The sequence below is a fragment of the Rhyacophila brunnea genome, unplaced genomic scaffold, assembly GCF_057557595.1.
Source record: "Rhyacophila brunnea isolate RB1 unplaced genomic scaffold, BYU_Rbru_1.0 scaffold_142, whole genome shotgun sequence".
Lineage (NCBI taxonomy): Eukaryota > Metazoa > Arthropoda > Insecta > Trichoptera > Rhyacophilidae > Rhyacophila > Rhyacophila brunnea.
In genome coordinates this window covers 52,170-75,690 of record NW_028232799.1, presented here as the reverse complement: position 1 = coordinate 75,690, position 23,521 = coordinate 52,170, and the positions used below count along the sequence as shown (strand labels likewise).

The 23,521-nt window shown below is 35.2% G+C and overlaps 1 protein-coding gene across 1 annotated transcript; it reads right to left on the bottom strand.

The window, feature by feature from the left end:
• Positions 1-2,765: 2,765 nt before the first annotated feature.
• On the bottom strand, positions 2,766-22,518 carry LOC147075506 (uncharacterized). The gene is made up of 7 exons (XM_085942396.1): positions 22,290-22,518; positions 19,706-19,885; positions 19,423-19,581; positions 7,519-7,650; positions 5,831-5,983; positions 2,898-3,142; positions 2,766-2,841 (listed from the first exon to the last, which is right to left on the bottom strand). The coding sequence occupies exons 1-7, from the start codon at positions 22,458-22,460 to the stop codon at positions 2,766-2,768; spliced, it is 1,116 nt and encodes a 371-aa protein (XP_085798522.1). The 5' UTR covers positions 22,461-22,518.
• Positions 22,519-23,521: the final 1,003 nt, after the last annotated feature.

The following is a 23,521-nucleotide window of genomic DNA, read 5'->3' as shown; positions in this document are numbered from 1 at the left end:
CAAAATAAAAAATATTTTTTTAAATGTTATCAGATACCTACATATTTATTAATTAATACAGTTGAAATTGTAAAATATCAAAAAATGTATATCGTCTTAAACCCTGCGAAACCAAACCATAACAAAATATACTTTGTCCAAAATACTCATTATCTATAAAATATCTAAAATTATGCCAATTAATCATACATAAAATAAGATATTTCATAGATAGAATAATATTTTTATAGATTATAGTTTGGTTTAGGCAGGGCATAAAAATTTAAAAAAATATTAACATGTGTGATATGTATTTTTAATTCAACGAAAATATATAAATCTGAATGGAAAAGTGTGCACCATATTGTCAGATCGCCTAAACAAAGCTACGAGCTAGCGGAGAGTCCAACGATGGTCACGCGGTTTAAGCGTCGGCTTATAGCGTCGTGGATTCCAGGTTCAAATCCTGGGTCTGGCATGTACATATATTGTTTATCAATTTGTGCAGGGTCAGAGTATGGACTGACTTAATAGGTTGAGAAAGTGGCTGACATCCGTTTCTCGTAAAAACAAAATCTGATGGAGGCCCATGTGTTCCTATTAGGATCGAATATGGTTTAAAAAACAACTAGCTTACGGTAGTGGAGTTCGATACACTTCAATTTATGTCACTAAGACCTAACGTCCACTTACACAAATCCAAAATACACTAAACAACAAACGAGATTTCTTTGAGCAAGTGGGTTTGAAGTATTCAAAAACTGTATTTAGCACAGACACAATAAGTATTATTGTATGGTTTAAAATAATATTACATACGGTTACATAATATCATGTCGCTATAGAATAGGCTACATGAATATTAATTATTTACTTTAACACCTTTATTCGTATAATATATTATATTAAAATAATGTCCTAAAAATGCGGAATTTCTTTTTAAATAAATAAGTCGTTGTGAAATATGCTACCAGAAGTTATGCATGAGTAATTATATCACATTCAAATGGCCTTGTCTGAATACGCCAATTAGGGTCGCCCTAATACAATAGATAAATTTCTACCCACCTGACAATTTGACCCTTACCTGGGACGACAAATAACGGTCAGTCATTCATCAACCGTACGCATATAAACATTTACCTACGCTAAACCGTCAAGTGCCACGCACCGGATGACCCAGTTAACAATACCGAACGAGACTGATAATACGACCAGGATTGACAACCAAACCATGGAGCCAGCCTAAATAGCATAAAAGGTTAGTGCCGGGCATCCTAAACATACCCTCCCCTCTTCCCAGCATCCGAATCATTCCTGGACAGTTTACAGTTCAATGAAAAGCAAAGCCAGTGTCTCTTATTTTAGTGTTTTTACAAACAATTTGCATGCGTATAAGCATTTACACGAATTGGCTTTTCACCGGAATGAGTCCTTTCATGTAATTTCATCTTATTAAAATCATAACTACAATTATCTCATTAAAATGACCTTTCAACAGAATGAGTCAATTTTTGCGATATTATGACACTGAACGTTGTGCATGAGTAATTACATAAATATAAGATTTAAATGGCTTCTCACCAGAATGAGTCTTTTTATGCCATTTAATGCTACCAGATCAAATGCATGAGTATATATTAGATAAATCACATTATATTAACGTTATACATGGGTAATTACATTTATCACATTATGACTTTTCACCAGTATGAGTCAGTTTGTGTCTTTTCATGTTACCAGACGTCGTGCATGAGTAAGTGCATGTGTCACATTTAAATGGCTTTTCACCAGAATGAGTCATTTTATGTGTTTTCATACTACCATAAGTCGTGCACGAGTAATTGCATATATCACAGTTGAATGGCTTTTCACCAGAATGAGTCATTTTGTGTATTTTCATGTTACTTGAACGTCTGCAGGAGTATTTGCATTTATCACAGTTAAATGTCTTTTCACCAGTATGAGTCAGTTTGTGTCTTTTCATGTTACTTAACTGTCTGCATGAGTAATTGCATTTATCACATTTAAATGGCGTTTCGTCCGAATGAATCATTTTATGTGTTTTCATGTGACCTGACTCTCTGCATGAGTATTTGCATATATCACAGTTAAATGGCTTTTCACCAGAATGACTCATTTTGTGTTTTTTCATACTACCAGACGTCGTGCATGAAAAATTGCAATTTTCACATTTATATGGCTTTTCACCAGAATGGGTCATTTTGTGTGTTTTCATGGTACCTGATTGTCTGCATGAGTAATCGCATATATCACATTTAAATGGCGTTTCGCCCGAATGTGTCATTTTGTGTGTTTTCATGCTATTTGACGTCGTGCATGAGTAATTGCATTTATCACAGTTAAATGGCTTTGCACCAGAATGAGTCATTTTGTGTGTTTTCATTCGACCTGACGTCGTGCATGAATATATGCATATATCACAGTTAAATGGCTTTTCACCAGAATGAGTCATTTTGTGTGTTTTCATGGTACCAGACGTCGTGCATGAGTAATTGCACTTATCACATTTAAATGGTTTATCACCAGAATGAGTCATTTTATGTGTTTTCATGTCATTTGAACGTTTGCATGAGTATTGGCACTTATCACATTTAAATGGTTTTTCACCAGAATGAGTCATGTTGTGTGATTTCATGCCACTAGACTGTCTGCATGAGTAATTGCATTTAACACAGTTAAATGGCTTTTCGCCAGAATGAGTCATTTTGAGTGACTTCATGGCGTGACCAGGACGAAATCTTGAAAAATGACCATCGTCACATTTAACCAGACTTGCAACGGAATCGTTCGTTTTCGCAATTGCGGTTTTGTGTATCGCTTTGTGAGGCAACATCAGGTCTAACGATGCAAAAAAATCAAAACAGATACTGCACACAAAATTTTGTTTATGAAACGATTTTTTTTCCAGTTGTATAACTGCCACTAATAATTCTGTGTTTACCATATTAATCGATTGAAAAATATCCCGTTCACTATTGCGACAGGCGACATCTTTCAACATTTCTATATATTCCTTCAGTTCTTTCTTGATGTCTTTTTCCTCAATGTGTAGGTCTTCGCTAGACACCTGTGCTTCAGTCGCATCCCAAGACGATATGAGACGCGGAACATTGGCCGCTACAGTGCTTCTAGCGATAATCTAAAAAAACATTTAAAAGTATTAATAAATTATGAGATTTTTTATTAACAGTTCATTATAACCATTATGTACCATGTCAGTCGTAGGGATTCTAATCATGCACAAAACTCTTTTATTCGGCGCACTTGTTTAAATTATTACAATATGTATTTCTTCATCGTTAATCCATTCAATAATTCACCTCTTTCGTTTAAACGCACTATCTTCAAAATTTTGTATAGATAGACATAATATGTCTTATATAATACTTATACATTCAAAAAACATATTACTTTTTTGTCTTTTCATTAGTCTTTCTCACTTTTCTTAAGTAATTTCTTTATATTTATGTTATTCTTACTTTTTATCTTGTTAAGCTTAACTATATTATAAATTATATATGAAAACTTTGCTGGTTGTCAAAACTTTTTATTATTCTATTGAAAACATATTTTTGTAATTAAAATGTAACTGCTTGTTTCCCCTATAAATTAAAAAAAATAGTAAAAGATCCAGGTGGAAACAATATGCCTAGATACGGCTAAATGAAAGTTAAGACCCAACCATACACTAATGGTAAAAACACATTGATCATTCATTGATAAAATAACGTTAAAATATTACGAGGTAAAGGAGCAAAACACACCAGCCCAGTATCAGACTTATAAAAAAGTTAAATTGACAAGTGAACACGACAAGACCTCTATAGAATTTCCCAAATATAATCTTTCGACTTTCTGACCTGTCGAGCAGTTTTTTCTAACTTCTAGATTTTATCGTTCACCATGTTTCTAGACGAAGGCATATCTTTTATTCTTTGAATATATTTTTCCTTGTTTGAAATTTTTCAAAAAGGTCGTGGGAGCATTTTGACCACGCTTCTTTTATAGATTTCCTATAACTGCACGGTTTTCCATTTTCACTGTCTGTCAGAATTACTACAACTAGCTCCACCAAGTATTTTTTTGTTGATACTAATGAAATAGTTTGTTACTGTATAACTTAGCTTGGTATTTTACACACAAAATGACACCAGAATTCGTTGCGATCAGCTGAGGCATTCTCTCGCTACAGTGGTCTCAAGCATTGTAAATCGATCATAATCAGAAGTTCGCGGAGCGGCTTCCTCCGCCGCCTGATGAGGTGAGTGCGATAATGTTATGTGTCACGCATAAAGCATTAGGAGCGATTTGTTCAATTATATATTTACAATAAACAAATTCTTGAAGAGTATTTATTATTTTGTATACGATACGATCTGTCATTTATGCACAAATTTCGTCGGTTCCGTTAGCGCATCGCATTCATGACTGGCCATGGAAACTTTGCGGCCAAACTACAGGGGTTTGGTTTGGCAGGACATGGGTCGGGTTGCTCATGTGGACATGACCAGCAGGACGCAGAGCACGTCCTGTGGGACTGTCCACTTATGGGCCCCGAAGGAGCGGAATTGTTTGCCCGGGTCCGACCCCATTCGGGCCCAATAGGACACGCGGACATGGTGGCAACCGAGGCAAATTTTGCGGCCTTTACTAAATTCGCCAGAGCGTACGGGGGGCGGGACACTCTCGACTCCCCTTGCGACTCTTCAAATTAAAGTCACTCTGATAGTTGCCATATAAATTAACATCATGCATTCGTACTTCGGTGCAAGGTTGCATCACCAGTCCCGTGCGGCTCTGCTCGGGACAAAATGAGGGCTTAAATTCTTTGATCTGGCACACGTAAGGGTTATGTTAGCCGGCCGCGTATGACGTGGCTGCATATACATAACGGGAGGGGAGGTGGGAATTTACACACCATGTTCTATTAGTAACAATAATAATATATTCATTGACATGTTTTCTTTTTAAAGTAAATGGGTAACGTTTTTAGTCATCTTTACACGATTTAAGAATTAAGTGGCCCGTCGCCATCACGAAACAAAGTGACGTGTTTCCAGCTCGACGTTCTCTCTCAAAATGAAAATTATTTGCCGTTTCACTGATGTACTACCTTAAGCTTGTACGTGAGTCGGCGTTGCGCGAACTGATCGATCGATTAAAACCGACTGTGGTACTGGGCTGGGCAAGGCCTGGCACGACAAATAACGGTCAGTCATTCATCAACCGTGCGCATATAAATACTTACGTAAGCTAAACCGTTAAATGCCACGCACCGGATGACCCAATGAACAATACCGAACGAGACTGATAATACGACCAGGATTGACAACCAGACCAAGGAGCCAGCCTCAATAGGCATTAGGCATCCTAGACATATCCTCCCCTCGCAGCATCCGAATCATTCCTTTACAGTTTACAGTTCACTGAAAAGCACAGCCTGTGTCTTTTACAGACAATTTGCATGCGTATAAGAATTTATACGAAATAGGTTTTCACCGAAATGGTATTTTATGTAATTTCATCGTATTAGAATATATGCATGAGAAATTGCAATTATCGTATTTAAATAGTTTTTCACTAGAATGAGTCCTTTTGTGCAATTTCATGCTACCAGATTTATGCATGAGCAATTACAATTAAAACATTTCAATGGTTTTTCACCAGAATGAGTATTTTAATGCAATTTCATGCAACCAGATTGTATGCACGAGGAATTATAATTTAAGTAACTTTTCACAAGATTAAGTCTTTTTTCTGTATTTTCATGCTACTAGACGTTATGCATGAGTAAATAAATTTAAATAAACTAAGTAAATGAACGTACCTGGTCCATTGGGCTGTATTGTCGATCGGAGGAGCCGGGTTGAGGATCCTCATTGTTGATTTGGCGAATTGCATCGTCAAGAAATTCTTCTTTGATTATGACACCCTCATTGTCATTCTCCATTCTTGTATTGATCAGGCTGTCTTCACACTCCTGAAAATAACAACATGATTAATAATATTATGTAACAGCATCACCATTATGATCAGCCAGAGTCAATCCATTTCTGGATAAGACCTGCTACAGCTGCTTTCAGTGGCCACCAATGTACGACTGCATTTGGCAAATGAATATATACTCACCAAAAGACATTCCAGCAAACTGCAGTACATTGCGTACTTTAATCTGCCTTTAATAGTACATTGAGATCTATTTATAGGGTTGCTACTGAAAATCACATGATCTTGAGTAATTGGTACAGCGAGGTATGGAGAAGTGTACGTTGGGCATAACGCGAAAGGACCGTAAGAGAAACGAATGAGTTAGGAAGCAGACAGGAGTACGCGATGTAATAGACGTTGCCAAACAGCTGAAATGGAGATGGGCGGGGCACATTTCTCGCCGAAAGGACGGCCGCTGGACAAATGCTGTCATCAAGTGGTACCTAAGGGGCACGAAACGGCCACAGGGTCGCCCTCAAAGCCACTGGATTGACCAACTGGTAAAGTTTGGCGAAAATACGTGGCAGCGAAAGACACAGGACCGAGAGAGTTGGAAGAAGGTTGGCGAGGCCTTCATCCAGCAGTGGATGATGATGATTTTCAAATGTACTAGTGGGTGATCAATCCATTCTCAAGATTCGACGGTACACATCTGACATTAACAGATAAGGACATTTGAAAGGATCTAAATAACGATCCTGAGCACAAAGCCTCATTTTCTGAGCTAGAGTTGTCAGCATTTTGGATATCATTTTTGTGTCAATATCCTCAATTGGATACCTACAACAGCAATTAAATCTCTGTTGCTGTTTGGATCGTGGTATCTTTACGAATTTGGTTTTTCAGCACTCGTGGAAATGAAATCGTAAAACGAGAGCAGTTACAAATGGTAGATGTGGAGCTACGTGTTTGTTTATCTAATTTAGAGCCGCATTTTACAGAATTCTTTCTAAAAATCAATTGCATCCTTCTCACTAATAAAGTTATTACCACCTGTGTACATATTTGTTCATAAAATAAAATAAAAAAATGGATCTACCCACACTATGATTTCCTTTATCCATATTAATAAGGAACATTTGCTTTTTAAGGCATTTTGTGTGCCGCGGAACAAATCCCATTCACGAGTGTGCCGTGAACAAAAAAACGTTTGGCAGACACAGCTATAGATACTCACAGCACCGGGATTTATTATGCGACAAATTTATTCGACCCACTTAATTAGACAGATTAATGAATGTCAATAATAAAATACCAATATACTAATAAAAATAACAGGCAGTCTTTTTCACAAATCTTGTATCCTAAAACATGTCATCGAAGGAGTGTACAATCCAAACAATTGATTGTTACGTTAAATTTATATAAAACATATTCTTACAAAATACAATTTGTATCCAATGATATAATAATAACGGAGACTTATATAAATGATCGCATTGATCGCAAACAAGCACGATGTGAATTACACAATATTTACTTATTTAAAATAATAATGAAATATTGTATAAATAGGTAAGTAGGTACCTGATTTATTGGCTCGCATTTAGAATATGAGCAGCCAGGTTGCGGATCACTGTCTTCGGTAAATTCTTCTTTGAAATCAATTTGGAGAGAATCAATCTCAGTTTTAATACCAGCACAGCTGGTTACAGGGCTCTGAAAAACAAGACAGAAGGTATTTCATAATACGTGTTTACACCTATATATTATTATTAAGCGTTGTGCGCAAACACACGAACGTTTCTGTATGTGACCTATTATCACGGTTCGATACTGTCTACTATTATTAATAAACGTTATATAGTAAAGTTGTCTTCAGATTAATGAAAGTAGTAAACCAGCAGCCACAGAGACGCAGAACCTATAGGTAGGTAGGTATCTAGTCAAATGATCCTTGTGAAGTGTCAATATTACGATGTATAATTTATTACGTCATGTTTCAGTTAGTAAAGTCCAATGTATCACGCATTTGCATCAGTAAGAAACCACTTCAACGTAGAATAAACACAATCTTACAATGATTAATAAGTTAGGAAAACCTAACCTCAATTGTGCTGTTGGCATCATAAGCATTCTCTTGCTTTACACAAATCTTTATAAGCGGATTGTTTGGATGGATAATTGGCACATCAAACCATTGCTGGACTTCTGTGTCAGATTCAAAACCATCTAGTTTACGTTTTACATCCATTTTACGAAGTTTAATGACGCAAAATATCTGATAAGATTGACTGACGTGTCAATAGACAATTGACCAAAGGTGCGTTCCAGTGATGTTTTCATCCGTATGACCATAGACAATATAAGTAAAATAATTTATTATCGAAGGCGTAGAAAGTAGGTAAACCGGAAACCGTTTAAGATTTGCGTTTGGTTCACTGTTCCAGCGAAAGTCAAACCATTCCCTGACCGTCAGAAATGGTTTAGTATGAAACTTCAGACCAGTTCTGAACAGAAGTTAGCTGTACAGTGAATCGTTTAGCTGCCGAAACCCAAATCATTCGATGGAAGTGTTCGCCTAAATATGTACATAGATTGTTTACCAACATACCTACATTGCTCTCAATGAGTTGTTATGTTAATCTATCACACATATTATTATAGGTAACTAAATTTTATTTCGTCGCCTTTTAGTGCAACCATCTCTCTGCACTCAATGGTCAGAATGTGACAGCGCTTGCGCTTGGCCGCATGGGCGCGCAATTTCGGACGTGGGTGCCTAGCGTTAGGATAAAATCAGTTTGGAACGTTCGTTTTGAATAAAATTATCAAAATGTTCTTGTTATTAGAGCTAAAACATCATTGTCCAACGACCGGTGTCGTTCGCTTTAATAACATTATTTGGTAGGTTGGTATCTAATCTACATACCTAATGTACCTACTCTTATTCCTCGTCACCGTTCGCATAAAATTAAAACCATAACCATATCTTCATATTCGTGTTCCTCGATGTCATCCGACTCTGATAGATGTTATTTTTTTATTCGAAGACGAACGCAGCCATTTTTACAGCCAAATACTTACTCGCGCCGTTGGAGGCATTTTTTGTCACTAGCAGCCATTCAGATCCCGCCCTTTTGCCAGAAACATCGGATGGACATCTGTATCTTCTCCTCTTGGCGAGAAATCAACGCATTGAACAATAATAGTCTCCATTCTATCTGATGAAAGCTTGCGACGTCAGGAGCGATAACATTATGACGGAGGGCATGCAAACCCGCCGACACCTATGTAAACATCTATCCTGAAGACCGGAAGCCATCAGAAGACAGTTACCACCTTCCACCATAGTAAATCCAGAAGCTTTGGCTTCCAACAGAAGCTGCAAGGTGCTACCTGCAAAGCAGTTACTAGATGGAGAACACGACATGGGCCGCATACATACATGTAGGTAAATTTAGGTAGGTACCTATTTAAAGACATCGCGGATTTAAAATACCAACGGCATAAAAAAAACCTAGCAAGTTAATAGCCTTATCTTTTTATACTAAAATCATGTCTTAAAGATGTAACTTTTAAATCGATTTTTGTATTTATCAAATCAATGGTAAAATCAATTAAAAATCGTAGGTACAGCGCGTTCTTAGCTTAATTCTTGACACTTTAATATCAATTTTATTTTATGAAAGTAAATTCGTTCACCCATAACTATTAATTTTTATTAGGAATCAAATTTAATCTTCTAAACTGTAATCCTTACGATTATAAAAATTATAGGAGATAGCCAGACGTGTCGTCTATATACATACTAATATCTGTGGCTATTTGGCAGAAGCAGATATGACCATTTCACCTACTTTTCAGGGGAGCAATTTGAATGTTGTGTGTCTTGTGATAAATCCTATGTATTTAATTATGAAAGAAAGTTAATGTAATATTATGAAGACATGAACTGAGTTTTAATTACTTATAAGCATTTGTATTTAAATATTACAGTTTTTCTTAAAAATCACTTTAAAGAACATATCAGGTTTTGGCAAATTCAATTTTAAAAATAATGTACCATATCTCACACATATCTAGGTTAGGCATATTATTATTTTAAAGTTACAGGTAGCTTAAAAATAACACCCAGGTTTTAATCGTCTTCGCTGGTAACAGCATCACCATAATTGGGTACAGAAGGTTGCGTTTCAAGTAATTTATAGAAAGTATGATACACGGGATCTATCAAATACATCATGCTCAGTAAGTCCTTCTTTTTTTGAGGATTTATTGGGGCAGGTGCCATATGAGTCCTCGGTATTATAGGAATATGTGGACGCCCTCTGGAATTCCTTAATAACTGCATTGTTCTGAAGGGCTCCTCATCATTCAGAGAGTATTTGAATTTTATATCACCGACTTGTTTTTCATACCGTAGCCACTTTATACTGTGCCAATTGATCGGTTGCCCTTCAACACATTTTAACTTCTTAATGAAAGTGGTTTTCAGTAAGTCTGAATAAGAGAGAAAAGTTTCTGCTGACATTTCCACCACATTAAACGAATGTTTGCCTTGTACAGTTCGTACAAATTGGTACCAGTCTTGTGGGATGTTAATGTTAAGTTCAATAGATTTTTTAGCTTTTTCTATGCGGGCATGATCCGTGTCGCATTCCATTCTGGTGTGTCCCACTTCCAAGAATTTGTGGTCTATAGAATGCACGTGTTCAGATTCACTGACAAAATAAGACAATGCTGAAGAAAAGTTTATGTTTTTGTTTTGCCCTGGACAGGAGTCTGAATAGGCTACTATATTAGTTTCTGTTTCTTGAAGATTCTGCAAATGCTCTACGAAGTACGATGCTATTTGATCAGATCCCTGACCAGCAATCCCTTCATGCCACATGTAACAGCTTGCGGTATCTGTTTTACAATCTCTAATTGTAAAATTATAAGTCCACAGTTGGCTTTTATAGTACACTATGTTGGTATTCAGGGAAGGCGTTAGCAGGCATTGTTGCAAATCAAAAACTAGCATTCGAGTGGACTGACTAGTTTTAGATAACAATTAGTCGTGTTCTTTCTTCTTATATGATTCATCAGCCTTAGCCAAGTGTTCGTTTTTTTTTCATTAAGTTCAGCTTTCCTTTCTAAATCATTTGCACACTTAATCTGAATGTTATATGTATCACATACTTTACAAGTGTCTATACTAGGACTAGTTCACGAAAAATTGAAGCATATTTAGAATATGTAAAAGGTATTTTCTGTTGAGAAGTCCGTTCATTTTTATACATATCATACATCTTTGCAATATTAAGTTGCGGAGATAAATAAAGCTTGCTTGTATGTCTTCGGTAGTAGTGACTTTGGTATTTTGGAAACCTGTTAATATGATTAGTTACTTCAATTTCTTCAATGTTATTTTTATTGTGTCGTTCGTGACTCCCCCTTTGGTCACCGTCTATAGTTCCTGTTTCCGAGCTGCGTTTTTTCACAATTGCGACATCAATTTTATTTCGGGATACGCCAAAAACATTCTGAAACATCTTCTTACAAACTTTTACTAAATTTACTTTATAAAAAGCTGTAATCATGCGTTCTTTTACTTGACCACCTTTGCCTTTTCCTTTCCTCTCTATTAATTTGTCATTAACGGTAATGCTGTCTGCGAGGAATTGGTCAGCCGTGTCTTTACTATTCATTCCCAGAATTTTTGCGAACATATCCTTCTGATTGTTTTCACTAAGCATGCTAAAACATTTATAACGGCAACAGGACTCTAATGGAATAAACAGCTTTTCAGGCTTAGCCACACCACCACGAGTTTTATACTCTTTGCCGCAGTCTTTCAAGTTCTTCATGAACCTTCTTTTATTCTTGATTTTTTCTTGAGATGAATTCGTGCTTCGAGATGTAGATGTACACGGATTATAAGAGCTGTTAGCAGAATTTCTTCTAATCTGTTGAGCAAGGGGTTCGTTATCCGACGAGGCAAAGTTTTGTTGAGATTCGGTAATTTGAATATCATGATCTGCTTGCGACACATACATTGGAATCTATGTAGTACTGCATTCAATCAATCTTTCAACTGAATCATCTAGTACTGCATTTTCACTGCGCCATGTTGAGGATAGAATATCAGAGTTGTCAATTTCAGTTATTATAAGACATTATAATAAAAAAACTGTTCCTACAAAAAACAGTAACTACCAAAACAGCAGCCATATCTTGTTTTGGCAAATAGAATACATTGATTATATTCAATACTTATTATTTTGCCAGAAGCAGATATGGTACCATATCTTATTTTGGCAAATATGACTTGCTTAATTTCAAACATATCTGAAATTTGTTTCGTTGATTATGAAGTCAGTAGAAGAGATAAGCCATATCTGATTTTGGCAAATAAAAATATAGACATAGAAGAACAAATCTGCATTTAAACCTCAAAACACCAAAATTCGACATATCTGCTTCTGCTAAATAGCCACAGATATGTAATCGAAAATTCGTTGAACAAATTAATTAAAACACTGCCCCACTCATCAGATTCCATAGCAAGCAATACAATCAATTATTTCATACCATGGGTATACTGTGAAAAAGCATTAAGTCAATAATACGAGTTTTAAGATAATCGAGTTTGAAAGTTAGCGTGGTCTTAACTTTTTTTATATATACCTATAAAAGGTCATAATATAGTTATCGATTTCAAATTACAGATCGTTTTATTGGCTACAATTTCTTAATGTGGTACTACAAAATAACCGCAGGTTTGATACTTTTTGGGAAAAAATATGAAGGTAGTAAGTACTTGACTTAGTGCATTTTCGGTGACAAATTAAAGTACAAAATCGAAAACACTGTAATATGGCGACTGTCATATATTTTTTTTCATACAATTTTGCAATACCTATTTACAATGGTTTCAAAAACATATTTTATCAAAAGTATAAAAATCAGAACAGCATTTTTTGTACAAACGAACGCAACCAACAAAAGTTGGAGTTTTAACATTGTGTGATCCGTGTAAATGGACCTTTCAGTAATAAAATTTTAATATTTAAATTACTTATTTTATCATAAATAATAAACTGTTTACATTTTCATATTTGCAAAAATACAATCATGGATAACGCACGTGTTTTTGTGCTATTACCTGAGGCCACATTACGTTTAATGTTTCAATTATTTGTGTTTTATCTTTAGTAGAAACAGCGGTCAAAATGAAAAATTTCACGAGCGATCAACAAATTTGTGAAAATATTAACATAATTAAGTATCTATTTGTATTGTAAGTATATTTTGAAACATATTAATATTTAACGAGACTAAATATCCACTTGGCGAATTGATGCCACATATTCAAATTATATTTATTAGTAATAAGCTAAACTATAAGTTATTTTTTAATTACTGTTCTTTTTTATACACCTATTTTTTTCTTACCGTTCTTTAATACTAGGTAATTGTTTTTTCCTCTTGTCTCATTTTTAACTTCTTTTTCTTCTGTCCTAATGCGATGTTAAATACATGTATTACTGCTCGATTTAAATTATGGTTTCTGTGTCCATTTGTTATTGGATTAGGGACCATCACTTATTCATGTATTTTATAATATTCACCTTAATTGTATAGGTAAATATATATGATTGATTGACCTTATGTGGATGATGAATAGGAACGAGGGTAGTGAAGTTGAAATGACGATATTCAGATAGGGTTGCGTGTGACAATGGAATTATCCACATAAAATTTTTAATGTCGTTATTAATTCAAGGTTTCAAAAGTGACAGATGCACAGTTATACAGATAAACAAATACTGATTGATGAAATAAATGATTAAAGAATGCAATGTAAACAAATGCTGATAATGCGGATTCTTGGAATTTACCTAAGTAATCGATTCTAATGAACGTCTAAAAACGCGTGTCCTTCGTCTTAATTCCCTTCGCGTAATTATACCGCTGTTAACAATGAAAGGTGGCTTTGTTATATTTGTAATATGGCACACAATAGCAGGGGCCTTAGATTATAGAAAAATATAGATAGAGCTATTGCAAGTGTTTGTCCCTCAAAACATGACGAACTTTTTCACGCACTTGCCTCGCTCCCTTCACGCTTCCTCCGCGACCCTTTCTTGGGTTATTCGAAAATATGTGTGAATGTGTACGTGTCGTAGTGTTGCCAGATATTGAATATTTATTCCGATGTTATAATTTTATAAGCGATGTTTATATAAATTATATTATGGCAACACTGGCGTGTTGGCTGCACTCATTGGCTACTCACTAAAATCGGCTTATGCGGAGGGCTTGGCAGGAGCAGTGACCTACTGATGACCACATTTTGCGATTGTTCGGAACATGAACTTTTGAGGACAAGTGTTACAATTATTGTATTTCCCTTTAATCCATCGAAGTCGATATCTATGATTTGAACAAACTTGCTTTCGCAATACAATGTATCATACTTTACTTTGTAGACTTACATTGCATTGTTTTATTAATTTGTAATAACAACAATGGCGTAAGGTTGAAACGATTTTTATGGTCATCAAACCTACAGAACATTATTTCTTAATTTGTATTGTAATTTCTTTATATTTATGTTATTCTTACTCTCTATCTTGTTAGGCTTAACTATACTATAACGTATACGTGGAAACTTTGGTGGTTGCAATAACTTTTCATTATTATATTTTAAATTTTTGTAAACAATAATATGTAACTGTTTGTTTCCTTAATAAGTAAATCATAAAAAATTGATTTTAATTATAACAATGTTGCAATAACGGATATCATACGGCTAGCTTTTGTGCATGTCATGTTAACATTGTAATTCTTTTGACACATGACACTATCGTAAGATCGCATTTCATACGATTAGATTTCTTTTGCTTAATTAAGCCATATACAAGTTTTACATGTTGAATTTATAGTAGGTACTTAAATAAGCTATGAGGGTTCAGAGACTGACCCCTGCAAAAATGTATACAATCTTTACATCTCAATTCGAATACTTAAATAAACTATGATCGGCTTAGAGTCTAACATAACATTAATAAAAGAAAAAAAAACAATAAAAAAACTACTACATACCTATACATAACTATAATAATATTTGTATTCCTCAACTAGATGTTCTGTTCGGGAAAACCCTTGTTTAATAATATTTGTATGAATAAATCCAAGGTGTTGCAAACATTACCTAAATATTTTTTTTCTACAGAGTATTGTTTATTATACCTTCAAAAATCCAAGCACTTCCTAAAATAATTGGTTGTTTTGTACATATGCTAGCGTAACATATTTTTTTTGGGTAAAAAATATACTAAAAAAATGGGCAAAGGTGGATGATTTCACGTTATATTATGTTCGACAGTTTTGGTAGGAAACAAGACATACTTTTAATTTATTTTGTAAATCCAATACTCACAATGACTCAACCAGAAAAAAAGTGTTGATTGAATTCAGCTTAATACAAAGGTGACAAAATCAGATTGCACTAAAAGGGTAGTCGTTCGAGCGAAACCCGACACAGCGACCGTTTAAACATTATAATATGCCCTACTCCCAGGCAGCTGGTCAAAAATGCATATAATCGTACTAACATACATAGATAAGGGGTTTCAACAGTATCAAGCATGTCATGTATTTTAAACATAGGACGATGCGAACGTGCATATGAATATATATTAGATATTTAGGTTATTCACCAACATGACTCATTTCATGTTTTCTAAGACCACCGAGTCGCGAGTAACTAAATGAGCATACCTTGCAATTATAAAGTTTTTCATGAGTATGTGTCACATAATGTTTCTTAAGATCACCGGGTTGCGAGCAACTATAAGGGCATACATTGCATTTATAAGGTTTTTTACCAGTATGCGTAAATTTATGTATATTAAGTCTACTAGATGTCCTGCATCTATATGAACACACAATGCATTTAAAAGGTTTGTCACCAGTATGTGTCATTTTGTGTGTTTTTAGACTACTAGATGTCGAGCATATATATGAACATACATTGCATTTATAAGGTTTTTCACCAGTATGTGTCATTTTATGTGTTTTGAGATGACTGTGTCGTGAGCATCTATATGAACAGACATCACATTTGTAAGGTTTTTCACCAGTATGCGTCAATTTATGTAAATAAAGTCTTCTAGATGTCATGCATCTATATGAACATACAATGCATTTAAAAAGTTTTTCACCAGTATGTGTCATTTTGTGCATTTTCAGACTACCAGACGTCGAGCATTTATATGAACATATATTGCAATTGAAAGGTTTTTCACCAGTATGTGTCAATTTATGTCTTTTGAGATGACTGCTTTGCGAGCATCTATATGAACATACACTGCATTTAAAAGGTTTTTCACCAGTATGTGTCATTTTGTGTATTTTCAGTCTACCAGATGTTGAGCATATATATGAACATATATTGCAATTAAAAGGTTTTTCACCAGTATGTGTCAATTTATGTGTTTTGAGATGACTATTTTGCGAGCATCTATATGAACATACACTGCATTTATAAGGTTTTTCGGTTAAATGTGTCATTTTATGTGTATTGAGATGACCAAGTTGCGAGCATCTAAATGAACATACATTGCATTTATAAGGTTTTTCACCAGTGTGTATCATTATATGTGTCTTAAGATGATTATGTCGCATGCTTCTATATGAACATATATTGCATTTATAAGGTTTTTCACTAGTATATGTCATTTTATGTGCTTTGCGAAGTCTAAGTTGCGAGAATACATTGTCTTGACTTTGATCAGCGATCACGTCCGCGTGAACCGTTTTGTGACTTTTTAAAGCATTTTCACATCCAAAAACTGCGTTACAAATGCAGCAAATCAAATTGCGAGTGAAGTGTTTTACCCTTCCCAGAATAAGTCGAAGTTCTTTCGGAGTATTTAGTTTTGAGATTTCATCTTTAATATTTGGCTCATCTACCGTCACTTCAGAATACCGTATAATTCTATATTGGATTAGATCAGCTGAGGATTGTTGACTCATATCTGTATCAAGGTGCCTTGTGAAAAAGCCTTTGGTAGAAACCTAGAAAAACCAAAATAATCGGACTCTATTATAAATTCTAAATTAATTTTAACACCATTCCACTTCCACTACATGTAACATCCAAAACCAGATGCATTATACACAGATGCAATAGATGTGGAAAGATTCTAGATGCCTATAGAAATTATTATAATTCGAATGCAAAATTTCAGATTGAACAAAAATATTGACTGATGTGAACAAAATAGATTTACCTGCAACCGTGCGTTGTTTATTTCTAATGTTTCGTATTATGCAAGATTACATACATGAATCAAAAAGGTTCAGAAGTTTCTGAATTTTCACGCGACAATTAGAATATGCAATATTTGCGATTGCTCAATATAACGATAGAAACGTACCTCTTGGTAAAAAAAAAACTAACTACACCGCGCAGTTTCATTTTGAGGTTAACCGATTTTCACAACCTGTCAAATAGTTCCATGAAATGACAGCATCGCGTTTCGCTTACACTTGAAAAATGAAATTGCCGAGACAGTTAGCATGTTTACGTGTAAACAGTTATTATCGCGATAGCTTAAAATACATATTAAGTACTGGTGCAAATAAATCCATGCACGTGTACAGGCGCTAATATTCTGTGACAGCGTATCGTTGAAGAGTGTGCATAGTACCCGAAGATGCCGAAAGGCAAAACGTTAGCGACAAAAATACTTAATCAGAATTATTTATATTTAATTTTTTGAAGCATCCTCGATTCATTACTATGGACAATATTTAAATATAACATATTACGGAATTTCAGATAAACAGAAAATTACTATACCCAGTGGAAACTTTTACTGTCGGTTTCAATATTTCGTGAATTTGCAATATTATTATTAAATACCATTAATTTTTAAATACGCCCACTAGTTTTCACTGATCTTTTGTTTGTATAGTCTAAGAGCCTGTCCACAAGCACTCGCGCGTGACGACTCTCGCGCAACCTGCAAACGCCAGATTCTGGGCAATCGCGGCGTTTACAGCCATTACAAAATGAAATACGATCGCTTGGCGCTCGAACCCGAGACTTTTTATTGCTACTCCCTAATAAATTACGTCACCTAGGTTGAAAAGTGCCGAGAATAGGAATAGAAAGTAATCGCGAAACACAAAATATCATAGGAACCGACCATCACCATCGAGTTATAGTGCTTTTTTCTACACTCGCGTTTCTTTTGTATGCCGATTCAATAATGAATTACATCACCTAATTGTTTCAAACGCGCAAACTACACCGCATCTGGATGGAAGATATTTCTGGTTCTCGAGCGTAAATCGCGATGGGAATCGCGCCATGTGGACAGGCTCTAAGACAGAGATGGGTGAGGGATGCAATCATTTATCCACACTAAAAATACACGCCGCATGCAAGGAGAGCCAAGAATATCTTACTTACTTTAGATATGAATTTTTAACCACTGCACATAACTACATTCGTTAACAACGAACAGCTTTATATTTTATGGCAGGTGAAATATTATAAATAGGAACGACAACTGACTCGATTCGCATGAAATATCATAGGTAGTCTTTCTGTTTTCAAGATATCACAATGGAAACAAAGTTTTATTTTTTGCTTACAAAGAATTTACGAAAGGGTTAACTGTCAAACCGAACTGTTATACTGCGCAAACTTTTTGGCATTAAATAATCAGTATATAGTCCGGCAAATCATGAATACAATGAAGATCGAACAGCGATTCCGAATAGGTAATCTTTTACTTAAGCAACGACGTTCGTTTTTGGCTAAACGGGTTTGTTAATAAGCAAAACTAGCGCATATGGAGTCCAATCTAGAAAAAACCGTACATGCCTGGCTTATGCAGTTTACATGCTGGTGGAATCATCGAACCTTATTTAATAAAAATGAGGCCGGAGCTCGAGTTATCCGTGATCCGAACAAGATGCGGTTTTAACAGGATAAAACTACGTGTCGTACCACATACCTACATTAACTTATTGGAATCAAAATTTGGCAGTTTATTTCATTATATGAACTTCTTAATTTGCCTCCAAAGTGTTGCGATTTGACAAATGAGGAATATTACCTGTGTCGCTAGCTGAAGTCGCTGGTATGCTTTGATAATTCATACATAATTGATACCCTCAAAAGTGGCCCAAATTCGACGGTCTAGAATGCGCTTCGTCAAGGACATCCGCGGTGGCCATACGCGACAAATCATTTTAAAAGGTTAAGCAATGTCGACTGTTTGACAGTACAAGCTAGGTAGGTACCTATGTTCATTAGTTTTAAAACTCAAATACCTACACTTCTAGTTAATGTTATTATACATAATTAAAAGACACTGATCAGCAATCACGTCCATGTGAATCATTTTGTCATATTTTAGAGCATTTCCGCATCCAAAACTGCATTACAAATGTAAAAATCAAATTACGGGAGAAATGTATTACCCTTGTCAGAATAAGTCGAAGTTCCTTAGGAGTATTTGGTTTTAAGATTTTTTCTTTAACATTTTGTAACTGCACCATGCGACCTTGGATTCCATCAAGCGGGGATTGTTGACTCCTATCTGTATCGCGCTGCCTTGTGAAAAATCCCTTGGTAGAAACCTAGAAAACCAAAATTATCGTTCTAATAAATTCTAAATTATGTTATCCGTTTTAGATATTTTATCAACGTTTCTGGACGAAGGACGATTTCTGCGTTGCAATGCTGCACATCAAATCACATTACCCTTGTCAAAATAAGTCGAAGTTCTTTTGGAGTGTTTAGTTTGAAGATTTCTTCTTTAATGTTTTGTTTATCTATTGTCACTTCCGAATACTGCATCAGTCGATCTTGGATTCCATCAGGCGAGGATTGTTGACTCTTATCTCTATTTTGTTGACTTGTGATAAATCCCTTGGTAGAAACCTAGAAACCAAAATCACTGAAGTCAATCATATAAATTCTAAATTATGTTTTATACTATTCCATGTAAGTTATGTTATTCAACATCATCACGGTCAATGGAGATCGTTAGATACCGAATCATGATCAATGATTTGTTCGTGTTGAAAATTTGGACGACAATGATCTGAACGAGATGTGGTTTCAACAGTATGGCACTAGGCGCCGTACAATGACTGCAAGCATCAACTTATTGAAATTTAAATATGAGGAACGTTTTACTTGTGTGACTATTTGTTTATTTCAGCGTAATTAGGTAAGGCAGGTACAGGTGGCAAATCGAATTCGACTTTTTCCAATAGGTATGTTTCTGACGTGTTTCTAAATTAAAAGGATAACTATTTACAATTATTTTCTTTTTAATTACCCTATTGAAAGAAAGAGTGACATAATTTCAAAAGCAATGTTGGTTTTAGTACGATAGTACGATGTGGTTAAGAGCCGGGCCACACCGGGCGACTCTGGTCTCGAGACCAGTCGCGTGACTGGTCTCCTCGGGCGATTTACTCGGACGACTTGCCGGCGACAAGAGAGGCAGCCAATAATAAAAATAATATTGAACGTACACGCAAGTATGCAAAAAATACGTTCTCTCCGAGACGTGGCTTCTCGCGACTGATCGCCCAGTGTGGCAGCACTCAATACATAGCTATATGTTTTCATACATCGCTACCGGTCGCCCGACCAGAGAGACCAGACCGAGCGCAAAACGAGATTTTACTGATCGCCCGACTTTATTACTTGCGCGACTACTGGGCGACCAGGTGTGGCATGGTCCATATAACTGCATGCATCAGTCTGGTCTCGAGACCAGAGTCGCCCGGTGTGGCTCGGCTCAAGGCTGTCATACTGTTAATAATGTGAAATTAAGATGTAAGCCAGCTTTACACACACGTGAACGCTCACAGACAAATAGTAGGGGGGATCCATTTCCAAACAATAACCATAACAACTCAGAAAGTATTGATATTTTTTAATTGAAAGAAAGTAGTCAATGGGACATCATTGTCAATAACCTATCTCCACCCTCGCCATTTAAATAGGATATAGTTTGTTATGAAAAAAACGGTGTTCAATAGCAAAATAGCCCATTATTACAGCGTTTGCAATGAAAAATAATATACCCATCGATTTTTTGCACGTACTTAAACACTAAACATATTTTTGTAGTCAGTTTTAGAAAAAAAAATACCCACAGCATAAAATTAAATGTTAAACATATTCGGATATGTTTCTCAGTAGAATGCATAATTCAACAATTATTAATGCCAATAACCTACCTGGTCGATTGCTATATGACCATTGATATACTACTAGATGAATCATATGCTTCTTAAAATGACGCCCGATTTTCAGCGACTCGGCCAGTTTTAAAACTTACTGTTTTAATATCAGCGGACTTAACTCGATATAAGCTCACTTAATATTTGTCTCGAAAACGACCTGGCAATAATTATGAGTAAGCCCGATCTAGCTTGCATCTTACTCTAACTAATAGTCAGCGCATGACGACTTGCTCTGTCCGCTCAGACATGAATTTTTGGTAGCTTGCAAGCTTTGGGTTTCAGAACCCTTAGGGTCACTATTCCAAAAACGCAAATTTAGTTTTACAGCCAGGGCAATACGGGTGAAATTCGGGAATCCATGTTAACGGTCTTAACGCATTATACCTACAAGGAAATATTATAAGACGATATTCGTAATATCTTCTTTTGTGGTACATTTTTAAAATGACACTTGTATGGGAACTCCTCATCTAATAGTACCTATATCACTGTATATGACATATTTAAAGCAAAGATGCCAAGAATGTCACTTAACACTAATTAAACGTGTTTCGTGTTATCGGTTGTTATTAGTGCTTAAATTGTGTGCACACCGCTTGCGAACAAAAATATGCGAACGAAATGGATAAGCTGAACATCCGACAGCTGTCATATTCCGACAAAGAAAAATTATGTTAAGTAACTAATGATTACATTATAATATACGAATACGAAATACTACTAGCAAATACGTCGTATTATATTATCTACATTTGTCAACAGACGTGGTCCTGTGCGAAAGATATTAGCCTTTCATTCGGTGATAACAGTTTGATTCCTGGTACGGTATGATGCATTATTGTGATATTTTCTCAAAGTATGGATAGATTTTTGATCGTTTCACTTCTATTATTACATTAATGTTTCACTACACTGTTGTCATTTAAACTCATGGCATGTTGTAGTGTCAATTAAGAGTAGGTATAATAATATATTAGGTAGGTAACCTTGAAGAATATTCATGCTTTCTTTTAAAAACTGAATGCGCATTTGTTAACACAATTGTGAATACTTTCGCCTTAACAAAATATGAATCTACTTACCTCTTTTAAGGGGATACTTTTGATGTCATCGATATTTTCCTGTTTGACTGTCACGTCAAATCGACCTTTGCTCTTGAAGTGATTTAGGTCAATCGATTGGTATGCACCGTCGCTGATGTCCTCCGCCGTTTCGTCAGATATTTCATCGATTATTTCAGTTTTTACTTCCATTGTATACGGTATTTGATATCAAAACTGTCAATAGCTTCACGACCACGTGTGCGCTGAATTATTATAGGTTAATATACAATGGCATAGACTAAAATGGCTTCTACAAATCTACCATAGACATCAGGAGAGTGTTGCCATGTATTTTTTCGAATTATTTATAGTACGCAGTCCAAGAAATTATAGTAGTTCACGGTATTTCGGATAAAATTATAGTACTTACGAGCTGTAATCGTTGTTTGATAAACAGTTCCTTTGTTTAATATTATACCTTTCAATTATTACGTCAAAAAAGAATTTAATAATTTACAAGAAGAACATAAACATTATTGTAGGTTACGTGGTCGCTTGTTTGACACATTCGTAGGTTTTTTTAATGTTTTGTAAAAACTAAACCATAGTAATTATTATTCCTGATCGCTGATATATTTTTGCATACACAATAAAAACACAGGAAATTAGTTTTAATAAATAACATTAAAATTGCACCTAGAATTATCAATATTAATCTGTTGGGCATTACGAGGCACACTATTATAATTGGTACATAAGTCCAAGGTTTCTTATCTGTGTCAGATTGGTCTACATAAAATAATTTTATTTTCTTAGACAAAAATACAAAGTGACAATTTTATTATTGTCGCTTTGTATCAAAAAGATTGAAAGACGTCCAAAAGAAAGGAGTCCAATCTCTTTGCTTTGTATCCATGTTTGCGTACCTATTTAAAAGATACGTCTTAACTGTACCTATCGGAGTGATATTTTTCTCTTTTGAAAAAGTGTTACCGCAATTTAGATAATAATACAAACAAACTAATAATTATTAAACATCTATATTTTTTTATGATTTTACCGAGGCTTTGACTGCGACTCGCTGTCATAATCACCTCTTCGCTTCTAGAAGGGGATCCATCGATCAGGTCCTCACTCCTATTCTGTTTAATAACTTTACAATTTTGCCTAGCTCTTCCGTCTTACCCACCGCCAGGACACCTTTCAATTCGTCGACATTCTCATAGATATCCGCAATTCGCAACTGTACTCTGTGAAGTTCATATTTAGGG